This window comes from Stigmatopora nigra, chromosome 5 (assembly GCF_051989575.1).
Source record: "Stigmatopora nigra isolate UIUO_SnigA chromosome 5, RoL_Snig_1.1, whole genome shotgun sequence".
NCBI lineage: Eukaryota > Metazoa > Chordata > Actinopteri > Syngnathiformes > Syngnathidae > Stigmatopora > Stigmatopora nigra.
In genome coordinates this window covers 11,417,501-11,429,776 of record NC_135512.1, presented here as the reverse complement: position 1 = coordinate 11,429,776, position 12,276 = coordinate 11,417,501, and the positions used below count along the sequence as shown (strand labels likewise).

Sequence of the window (12,276 nt, the reverse complement as noted above, 5' to 3'; positions counted from 1 at the left end):
GAGAGCACAGACTCATAATTACAGAACCTTTTTGATCATTGATGCTACTGCCAACAGCAGACAGTTTGAGAGTTATTGCTGGCTTAGTTTTAAAAATCCCCACTGTACTGAAGGCACACCTGCGTCACAAATTAGAAAATAATGTTCAGAAAGTATGTTGTGCCAGTAGCAATTCACTTGCCCCAGTTTCTCATGTCTTAGTGGTTTAATCAGCATAGATAATGGATCTGGGCTTCTAGTTTTCCAAAATCTAAATTTCCTTTAATGCCCAAATGTGGGTTTCTTCTTTTCTGTTTTCTTGTCATTAAGTTGATCAAATTGAAGCAGCCTGCTGTGTGATATGCTTGAAGAACAGATGGCATGCCTGCATTTAGGAAAACCTCTTCCATTGATTGCATTTGTGATTTTAGTCTTCATAAATCGGGAGTTAAGCCTCCTTCCTTTATGTTCTATATAATGTGGAGAACTGCTTTTGGTCAGCTAGTGGTTTGTTTATCTTGAGACTTGCATGTAGTTGCTAAGCAAAGGCGGGGGAAATCCAGCTTGAAGAATGCTGTGTGAAGTATCACATTAGCCACTTGACAGTTTGCAGAAGAGATCAAGCCTATGAAAATGAGATGTACATCTCATTACGAGAGACATAATGTTAATAAACACCAGGATAATGATGATAGAGGGAGATATAACTACGATGCACAGAAATCTGTTACAAGATCTATTTTCTGTCCTGCCTATTATCTTTTCTTTGGTGCGGTTGAGCTGGAGCCTATCCCAGCTGACTTTAAGCAAGAAAAGCAGCACACATTTCATTGGCTGCGAGTCAATTGCAGGGCATTTACAAGACCTGCTTGCAGACATAGTTCTCTCCTGATGAGTTTATAAACTATTACCCTGCATTATCTCTTCCTTTGGTCTTCCTCTTGTGACCAGTGCCCATTAATGTAGGTTTTTATGTGGTAAATTTCTGGGATTTCGTCTGTTCAAAGTCAGTTTCACTTGCTTATTTTTTTTGGGATCTTTTTTCCGATTTGTTGCAGTTGATAGTTATTTAAATTGAGCATGGTGACTGTAAAATCAGAATCAGTACTCATCAGCCTGGAGGCTTTATCACCGACTGGGGCGTGTCTATATCGAGTGTCTTATTTGCAACTCTGTAAATGTGTTAAATAACACATTTGGATTAACAACAGATCCCGCAATTGGAAATGACAGTTATAAAGTTTTCCCTGTTTTCTTCTTTAACATGTCTCAAAACTCTAGGGAATTAAAAACAATTGATTACTAATGTAGCTGAGCAAAGGTTTGAAGCATTTGTCACTAGACACTTCAATATGTTAAACCTTGGTTGATATCCATACATTAGTCACCATTTCGCTTTAAAAATGACGACGACTGCAATGAGCTGTCTTGTTATGAAATGGTCAATAACATGTCCATTGACAGATAAAAAACATGCAATATCAACTCAAATCATATGCTTCATCCCGGTAATCCTCACACCAAATTGTATTGCTGCTGTAAAATGCTGTACAGCAATTAAAGTGATAAAACTGTATTTCTCTTTTGGCGCATTTATCCTGAAATGGTTCAGTTTAGGGGTAAACAATAATGGAAAAAAGTGCAATATCTATGCATATATGTATGAAGTTTATATGTTCTGCCCTTGCATGCCGGTTTACCCCCCTTGGTCCTTGGGATTGGCTGGCAATGAATTCAGTGTCCCGCCGCATACTTCCGACATTTAGCTGGGACAGGCTCCAGAACCCCCACGACCCTTGTGAGAATAAGCAGAACGGAAAATGAATGAATGAATTTCAGACTATTTCCAAAGTTTTATTTAGTTCCTGAAAGCCGCTTAGCTAAATGAGTTAGGCGTAAAAAAAATGCTTTGATCGTTTTTTAAGCTTCTTTTCTATAGCCATGAGGAATCAAAGCTACCTCAGTCATCAATGGTGTCTTCTTTTGTCTGCTATTCCATCCGGGTGTACATAGATGGAAAAATGTTAACAATAATTACTCTGTGCCTCTGCTTAATTTGCTGAATCCCTTCTCCAACTACAGTTGATCAAATAATCACACAGATTAGTTAGGTCCTAGCTGTCAAATGGTGTCGCGGAATTTATATTTTGGGCTTGCAATTGTGCCCAACATCATTTCTAATGGACAGACTTTAGCTGAGGCTTTGATTATATAATGATTATAATTAGAATCTAACCCACCAAGGCACAAGCACAACACTATGCTAATCTCACGCAAACATTCAACTCACAAAAACATAATTAAGTCCTAAATATGAGTGAGTGGGAAATCAAATCCTTTAATTGCCTGAATTTACTTTTGTAATAGCTGACTGATAACATGATGTCTGGACACTTGAAATTGGACATTTGACGTCATATTAATTCCATGACATTTCCCTGACTTTGCATTTTAAGGCATTTCGCAGTCTGACAGTTTGTGTCAATCACCCCAATGTCATCTTTGTAACTATTTGACAGTTGGATACTTGTCCATACATTATTAGCAACTATATTGGAAAAGCTCATCTACAGGAACAGACAATTGAACTAACTTGAAAGACAGAAGTACCTCCCCTGTGTGGTTTCACAGGACATGGTTCTTAAGTGCAATATTCATACTGTTGTTTTTGTGAGTTCATTAGAAATGCTTTCCTCCGCAAGGCTGGCAGTTGCCCACCATGCAAGGAGGAGCCCTGTTTGCTGCACAAAGGTGCCTATTCATTCTTCTGTCATCATCATCACCACTCGCTTATTCATAATGTATAATCTCTACATGAGAATATTCCATTCAGCCTGAAGGAGAATTGGTCATGAAATGGATTTGCCACAGTTCTGGTGTTTCACACCTGAATACATACACACACACAGCTTCTATTCCCTTTTCCCTTCATCAGAGTTGCTCATGGTTTTGCAATCTTCATTCATTTATTTTTCCTAATCGCTTATCTTCACAAGGGTTGCTGGGGCCAATCTCAGTCAACTTTGGCTGAAAGCCAGACTACACTCTAGAATGGTCGCCAACCAGCTGAGACAGAAGACCATTCACACTAACAATCATATCAGATGGCTCAACAAGTAATTTAAGTACTAAATTACCATCAATTCCTTCACATATTAGACATATGTAAACAGAAACAAATCAGCGAGCAACTAATTTTCTAGTGGCATACCCTGCTCGTGATGCCTGGTCGATCACAGAGAAGAATTTTCCCCTGAAGGCTTGTCTCTTATAAGCTGGGAGTAGTACAGATGTAATTGCCTCAAGTCCTATGCTGTAAATCCTGTGCAAGAATGTTAGTACTATCTCTTGCCTCATAAAAATTCAAAACATTACAGGGCCAGTTGACCTCTATTAACAAACATGTCACGCAATGTGGAAACTCAAAAACGTTGCCCATTATTACCAATTAAAGCAACAGTCAGATACCATGAGAGATTGACTGCGTGGTTTTTGCAAAGATACTTAGGAATTTGACAGTTTATTTAAGGTTTGCACTGTATTGCAATTAAATACCTGCCTGGTTATAAAGTGGTATTTTAAAATGCAGCATCAAAATCTTTTAAACTTGAGTTAAGCTACACTACCTTCCAAACAAGTGTGTCCAACCTACAGAACAAAATCAACATCCACAACAGATGAAAAAAATCAACAAAACATGTTGAATGTGCTTTGCTGTCTTCTTCTATTACTATTTTAGGTTCTGTATGACCTAGGGATGTGAAGTATTACAATGCTGTTTAAAAAAAAAAAAATCTAATTACCAGTAGTAATTTACTGGTAGTAATTTTTGTCTAGAAGGAAATTCACATTGTTATTAAGAAATGTATCTTAATGCAACTACTTACAGCAATCCCTGATACTTAAAACAAAGTATTTTAGATCATGGGATGTTATAATCTCTACAACACATAAAATGACTTGAAATTACAGTTAATAGGGATCAAAACACTAAAGCAGTTTAATGACAGACAGGCAGTAGTAGTCCCTGTGATGAATTGGAACTCAATTAAATCATTTCAAGTAGTAGTAGTAGTCTGATTGCTGCTCGCGGACTATCTGTTGCCCACAGCAATGAATAGAGGACTCATTAGAATGACAGTCATGCCACCTCCCTGTCTGTAGCATTTTGTCCACTCACGTTTTAGTATCTCGGGGCACCTCTCTGGATTACAAAGTTAAACACCTTTAAGGTCTTTCTTCTGAACGCACTGTGCAGTGTTTGAAAATGACCTTCACACTGGAAGAGCAGAACAGAATTAGATAAGCTTGTCAAAAAGTCTTTGGTAAGTACAGAAGCAATTAATTTAATAGGAATGCTCTTTTGCTTCCACTGCTGTAACAGTTATCAAGTTGATGCCAAAAAAATAGATCCTGAATAATATTTGAATGTGCTAATTAGATTCTTCTATCACTAATTAGAGGCAGACAGTACGGTCTATTCTGAGTTTAGGATAAATCATAAAATTGTTGTTTTGCTGTTGAAAACAGCTGCAGGAAAGCAATTATGGGGCAGCATTGCATCTACCAACTTGGGGACCTCAATTTTCAAACAATCAGCTTAGACATGTGGCCACCAACAAACAAATTGTTCTAATATTATTTTCATTGCTGGCTTGCATTCTTCTGAGTAGTCACAGCTGTGATCCAAGAACCCCGATTTCTGTATTACCTCTACACACGGTTGTTTTATGGCTATTCCCCCTCTATCTTTGTAAGACTCTACAACTTTATTTTTAAGAGTCAAATACATTTCTCCAGGCAGTAAGTCTTTCATTTTTATTTGACTGTACACTTAATGGAAATTCTTTCTATACAAAATATAAATTCTTAAAATATAAGATGTGTGACTCATGAATGGATTGCTAAAATAAAAAAACATGTTACATTTTTATCTTCATAAAACTACTATATAGTGTATTATATTATTGTAGATAGTTTAATATAAAAAGTTCATGTATTAGACTGACAAGGTATTACTCTACCTTTAAAAACCACAGGCACGGGCAGAACTTGCAAACACCACAAAGTAAGACAGCAAGCTGGGATTGAACCTTTTATCTCTGAACTGTGAGGCAAACTTGCTAATCACTCTTACACCGTGCCACCTCCTGTTACTTACATAAAACTGAAAAACAATATATATTTTTTTATCCAATCCTATAATGTGACAAGAGTATATATACATGGTTCCATTCGAAGGGGGTTGTCCAAATTTTAAAGTGAGATCACTGCTACTTCTCATGTCTTAGTCTGAAAAGGTGACCCACTCTCATTGTTTGTTCCCCTTTCTGCTTTTCCCACCTTCCCAGATAAGTTGTTTGGGAAGAGACTACTGCAGGCTGGCAGACACGTTATGTCTCACAAGTCTTGGATGAAGACGGTGCCCACGGAGAACTGTGATGTTCTCATGACATTTGCAGGTCAAACAGTCTAATACACCAATATTTGTAAAGTAATGTGCATCATACTTTTAACAATGTCAGATTTTTCGTTAACATTAACCAGTGCACAATCTAAAATACTATGTTTTCACTTTAGTACAAATAATCTAAAATAAATATTATTTACAGGAATTCTTCACTACTAATTTTAACTGTAACATTTTATTTGCATCCACAAACTGGTCTGTTTATGAGCAACTTTCTGTAATAACAGTCCTGGAGCTCAGTTTATAACGACTAAAACGTCATTGCAGCCCAAACTAGAAAAATGACAGGCTACTACTGCACATGGGAAAAGTTGATTTGAGATAAGAGTAAATTGACATACGAGCGCACTCAGCTCGTATCTCAAGGTATTACTATTTTTTAAATCGTTTTTTAAGCAGTTGTTAAATCCTCTGGCTGAAAAGGACACGAGGCTCATACTTTATTTACATTTCAGAGCTTGTTGAATAAGAATGAAGAAACCCGATATTACATTTTCAAAATATCTTAGTAATATCTTAACTTAAGCATTTTAATTGAATGTTCATTTATAATTTTGGATACGCTAGGACTCAATACAGCCTGTTATATTCTTTTACTACCTCATTAAAAAATTGGACTTGAATGATTACCGAAATAATGACAGTCATTTAAAAAGATAAAATAAAACTTCCAGTTATTCCAAAATAACTGTATGACATTTAATAATTCAAATTCGGGACAATTAGAGAATGAAAATGGTGACCAGAGAATGACCAATCAATAAAGTGAAAATGACATGTGAAATTTGGAGGAACATTTGACTTCTTCTTCACGTAGCTGAGACAGAGTTGCAGAAAAATAGTTTTTTTTACTACCCAAAATCCCAAATGAACCTGAGAAAGCAGAGCCGAGTGTTTAGTTTGTACATCACTTAACCCCCATCTGCTAGTTCCATACTCTACAACAGAGTGACAGCATACTCAGTAGGACAAAGGTGAATACAAGGTGCTAATTGAAAATGTTTTTTTCATCTTCCTACAGATACGACAGATGATCACACATTGTTATGGCTTCTGAACCACATCCGGCTGGGAATTCCAGAACTCATCATCCAAATCCGTCATCATAAGCATACACATGTCTATGCATTCTTCGTCACCGCCACATATGAAAAGTAAGAACACACAGAGACTCTTGACTGCTTCTTTTTAAAAATTGATTTATTTTTATAAACTGTCAGTACTATATGGGCCTATTAGAGTCCCATTGTCACCTCAAGATGTACTTTACTGAATTCAATAGATTAGACTTCACCGAGCAACAACCTTTTGTTTGCAAAATATAGTTTTAACCATGGTTTAATTCGCAATTGCAATATCTATCAAATACAGTATGTTGAAAGCTCTAGTCATGGATGTTTGATAGTTTATTCAAAAAAGGGGGTAAATGAATTACACACATATGCAAACAAAACTCAAAGTAGAAATATCTGCTGGGTTGTAAAATATGACAGAACAGTACAGTAATACATATGCTGCTGATGATTAATTTACCATATTTTATCCACTAAGGTGGCCGTTGAATAATTGTTTGATTGTAATATTTGTTTCATATATAAGGCGCATGTTGAATAAATGTCCGATCGTAATATTTGTTTCATATATAAGGCGCACTGGATTATAAGACACAGTAGTAGTAGTAGTAGTAGTAGTGGTGGTGCTAGTAGTAGTAGTATGGTAGTAATAATTTGTTATCCATTAGTTGGAGCAGTGGTAGTTGTAGCATGGTGTTGTGTTATACATCTGCTATATGGAACTGTAGTAGTAGTAATAGTAGTAGTGTTTCGGAGTTGTGTTATACATTCGCTATATGGAACTGCAGTAGTCGTAATAGTAGTAGTGTTTCGAAGTTGTGTTATACATTCGCTATATGGAACTGCAGTAGTAATAATAGTAGTAGTGTTTAGGAGTTGTGTTATACATTCGCTATATAGAACTGTAGTAGTAGTAATTGTAGTAGTGTTTAGTAGTTGTGTTATATTTTAGATGGAGCTGTGTTAAAGGGCACTACAGCGTGTTTTGCTACAACTTTTCTGGTACAAATCCCACGCAGTCCAACCCAAACCAGCCAATCTCTTCCTCAATCAGTCGAGTGATACAGTGCTTCACATTGGTTTGAATGTAATTGCTTACGTCACTGCATTATTTCTCAACACGCACTAAGGATCTTTCGTTCATTTCACTCATCTCTACTTATACTGGGCTTTGTTTGTCTTTTCTGAATTCATCTGGGAAAAGCACTGTAATAAATGGATGAATGTTTTAGCCAATGTACCTCATTCAATTCTTTATTGTTGACATTCTCTTTTTCATGGCTCGAATATTTATTTGGGATTAAATTTAGTAGTATTTTGATGTTATTTTTTTTCATACAGAAGGTTATCATCCAAATTTATCATGCCACTATATTTAGCTGCAGCTTGTAAGCAAATCTCCTTTCAAGCTGCTGTGATGTCTCAGCACTCTGCTGTTCACCTGGTGACTGTTTAGCTGCAGGATATTCAAAGTGTCACTTTGACATAGCACAGCCAGGTTCAACTCAGATCTCAACTCGGCTCTTTCAAAACTGGTTACCATATGAACATAAACACACTTACTCAAGTGCATATTGAAAATAAAACCCAAAAGACGAGATAGCACACACTGTTTCGCACAGTTGTCATGCACACTGTCAGAAATTGGATTTAAAAAGGGATAAATAAGGAACAATAAAAGAGGAAAGTATACCGATGGAATGGCTGAGGTTATATGAAGATAATAGAAAAGAAAGAAGGCTTGTGAGCTAATGCAATAGGCGACCAGAGGGACCACTTTCTGAAAGTGTACCAGTGGGCTTTATATGAAATGGAGAATGATTCCTGTTTGACCCAAGCTAATGTATGTCTCCCTCTCTTACTCTTTTACTCCCTCCCTCGTGTCTTCTCTCATACCCTCGCCCGGTGATGCCAGTGAGATCGACCTACATTCTGTCGGAGAATTAAACCCAGAAACAATCCCGTCCTTTCAAATTCACCTTGTGCGTTCACCTTTTTCTCGTGGAACATTTTTATTACTGTTTTTGTTCAAAATGGGAAACTTGTAATTGAGAGGCAGGGCCTTGCGCTGGCCAACAGTAAAACACAGGCACATGTAGAAAAACAACTACTCATATTCACATATAATAAATAGTCTTATTATCATGTTTACTAATTTGGAGAAGAAAAAAACTGGTTTGAACGGTTCCGGTGCTAAAACACCTTAAAACCTTTTAAAAAAAAATTTAAATCGAGTGCACATATGTTAATAAAAGAGAGAATTGAGAATTAATACATTTTGAATAACCCTTTTATTATTGATTAAGGATAATACAATACATTTGTCGACAATAAAAATACAGTACAAGTAGCATATGCTATATAGAAATACATGAATGAAAAAACAAACCGACATCATATAAAAAGAAATAATAATGTAAAAAAAATATATATATACTGGTGGAAATAATAGAAATATAGTAGAAATCTGAAGCTGAGTGGCATTTACATTTTTTTCTACTGGAAAAACTGATTTGATTATTAATAAATGAGCAAATTGAGTCAGTCATAGACCGAAATTTATACAAACTTCCAATACTCAAAATAATGTTATTTTTCCCACAATTGGGTCATTTTCACAAAACCTACTGCATGCAGACCATGACAAATATTTAGTGGAGAAATTTGAGTCAGAAGCACACCTTCTCAGGCTTCTACTTATGGCTTAGTTTAACATGAATAATTTTGGTTTTGAGAAACCTGTATTGCTATCACGTTGCCCACTAAGCTGTGCCACACAAGCTTATAGAAACCAAGCTATAATCCGTTATAGTTTTAAAGACACGTCACAATATTGTTCCCCCATGAGCCTAAGGGGAGCACAACACAGATGGGTGTTGCTGGCCCAAATAGGCGTGTTTACTGTGTATATATGGACATAAATGTGAAGAGGAGAGGTGTGCTGACAATATTGAATCAACAAAGGATGTGCGGTTCCATTATCACAGCTGATTTCAGCCTTTATGAAGGACAGAGGGGGAGAAGTGTAGGATGATAGGATAAAAAGGGCGGAAGAAGATATGAAAAGGATGGAGAGCCTGGGAGGGTGAGGGTGGCGGGAACTCGAGTGATGGCGGTAGAGTGGTGAGGTTGAGGGGATATTAGATGAGGAGAGTGGCTGATGAGGATAAAGCAGCTGGGATGGGATGACTTTTAAGACTATGAAAGACAATATGTCAGTGTTCGTAAGGCAAAAAGGAAAAAGTGCAAGCACTGCATGTGATTGCAGTGCACCCACTTGTCGCTACTCATAAGCAGCACACTCAAACATTTATTTTGAGATTACTATTATTAATAGTAGTATGTATATATATGCATATATGTGTGCATATATTAGATTAGATGAGATTAAAACTTTATTTCATCCAGTATTTGGGAAATTTCTTGGTTGCTGTAGCAAGACAGACACAAGACACACAAGACATTGTAGACCTAGTTAAAAAACTGGAGCCACACACAGTATGTCCACAAAGTGGGGTTCTTCTGCAAGACTCAAGTTACCACACAGTCCTTAAGTACCGTATTTTCATGGCTATAAGGCACACCACATTTTAAAGTGCACCCTCAATGAATGACATTTTTTCCATATATATAAGGCGCACTGTATTATAAGGCGCACTGTATTATAGGGCGCACTGTCTATTTTGGAGAAAATTTAAGACTTTTAAGTGCGCCTTATAGTCGTGAAAATACAGTAGTCTGGGGTTTTTTAAAATCAATCTGTATCAATGTGATAGACGAAAGACACATTGATTAAAAAAAAATGTTTTAAAGGCTTTTCTGTGTTTTACAACAGCTTGTTGCGAGGTGCCGAAGAGATTGGTTTAAGAAAGGCGGTGAAACACGAATTTGGAGCAGGTACACGGAACTTCTCCTGCGAGGAGGACTACATTTATGAGAACATTGAGAGCGAGTTGTGCTTCTTCACCTCACAGGTTAGTTCACCCTGGTGCCCATCTGCAGACTTGCACCACAATATTTTCTTCTGCTTTTAGGAGAGGCAAAGCATCATTAAATACTGGCTTGAAAATCTACGTGCCAAACATGGTGAGGTGCTTCACAATATCAACTTCCTGGAAGGGCAGCCAATCAGTAAGCAAGTCATTTACATGATATAGCACAGGGGTGGGGAACCTATGGCTCGGGAGCCAAATGTGGCTCTTTTGATTGGTGCTGATGGCTCTCCGTTAAACTGTGAGCTAAAATCTGGACACTACGTTTAGAGTCGCTTTAATCTTCCAGTTTTTAATTAAACCTTTCTGCATGCATGCATGCATGCATTCCATTTATTAGCATCGGGGTAACAATTTTGTCAACATAATTCTGACACTTTGCACTTTAAAGGCAGTGAAATGACTAAAAATGCACACATTTTCATGTATTTTTACTTCTAGTAAATCCCGAGTATGGCTCTCAATCAATAACAATTGAAAATATGAATTGTTTATGGCTCTCTCTGTCAAAAAGGTTCCCGACCCCTGATATAGCAAATATATAGTTGGGTGTATTAATGATTTTGTCAAAACCTTGTCCCCAGTCCCGGAGTTGAGTGCACGAGGAGTAATCCAGCAGATGTTCCCTCTCCATGAACAGCGCGTCCTGAGTCACCTAATGACGTCTTGGGTTCAGGCTATTTGTGAGAAACAGCCCTTAGGTCAGTTCAAATCATAGACAATATTGGCGCAGCATGACACGAAAGACTGATTTCTATTTGTTTGCTTTGCATTGTTTACAGACGATATCTGTGACTATTTTGGTGTGAAAATAGCCATGTATTTTGCCTGGCTGGGTTTTTACACCACTTCCATGTTGTACCCTGCTGTCATCGGCTTTGTATTGTGGATGCTCACTGAGTCAGATCAGGTGAGGTTTCTGAACCTATGATGCCAACATAGGCCGTCTATTAGAATGAGATAATAAAAGAATAGAATTAGTGAAAAATTTCAGTTTGAATTGATTTTTTTCAATAAAATACTTCACGGTCTATCGCAGGGGTGTCAAACTCCCTTTGGTCTGCGGGCCGAATACAGCTTAATTTGAGATCAAGTGGGCCGGACCAGTAAACTCATTGAAAAATTACATAGAACTAACAATAAGCCCACTTTTTTCCTTTGTACTAATACTAATAATTAGTGCAAAGAATGAGTAAATTATCAAAATGTTTATTAACATAATTTTCCTTTTATATTATGAACAATATATTATGAACAAGAGAATAACATAAGAACATAAATAAATGTCAATTCATGTTGTCTGCACGTACTAAAACACTGCGCTCCTATCGGATAATACAAGAACTACAAATTTTAAAGAAAATTAATAAATTTTTTATACAATGCAGCTTTCTTCCCGGGCCGTACCAAAACACCAGACGGGCCGGATCCGGCCCGCGGGCCGTATGTTTGACACCTCTGGTCTATTGTTATCTTTACAGTGTGTGATAGTATGGATATACATATATACTGTGTGATTAGATTTTGCATGGAATTAGTATAATGGCTTTATGCAAAGGATACTCCACATGACAAATTATACTTATGACAGGTACTGGGTAAATATAATTGGACTGACTGTGCTTTATTTTGGGTCTACCAGACGAGTCGTGACATCTGCTGCGTGGTCTTTGCACTTTTCAACGTGGTGTGGGCCACCTTGTTTCTTGAACGCTGGAAGAGGAGAGGTGCCGAGTTGGCGTATAAGTGGGGAACGCTGGAC

At 37.2% G+C, this 12,276-nt stretch overlaps 1 protein-coding gene across 1 annotated transcript in view; it reads left to right on the top strand.

The window, feature by feature from the left end:
• The window catches only part of ano8b (anoctamin 8b), a 28,276-nt gene that overhangs the window by 4,692 nt on the left and 11,308 nt on the right, over positions 1-12,276 (top strand). Inside the window, exons 2-8 of the mRNA XM_077717507.1 lie at positions 5,331-5,441; positions 6,471-6,603; positions 10,358-10,496; positions 10,557-10,653; positions 11,099-11,215; positions 11,297-11,424; positions 12,157-12,276. The exon at positions 12,157-12,276 is cut by the window's right edge and continues 42 nt beyond it. Of these exons, the coding sequence (XP_077573633.1) occupies positions 5,331-5,441; positions 6,471-6,603; positions 10,358-10,496; positions 10,557-10,653; positions 11,099-11,215; positions 11,297-11,424; positions 12,157-12,276 (845 nt within the window). The remainder of the gene's footprint in view (positions 1-5,330; positions 5,442-6,470; positions 6,604-10,357; positions 10,497-10,556; positions 10,654-11,098; positions 11,216-11,296; positions 11,425-12,156) is intronic.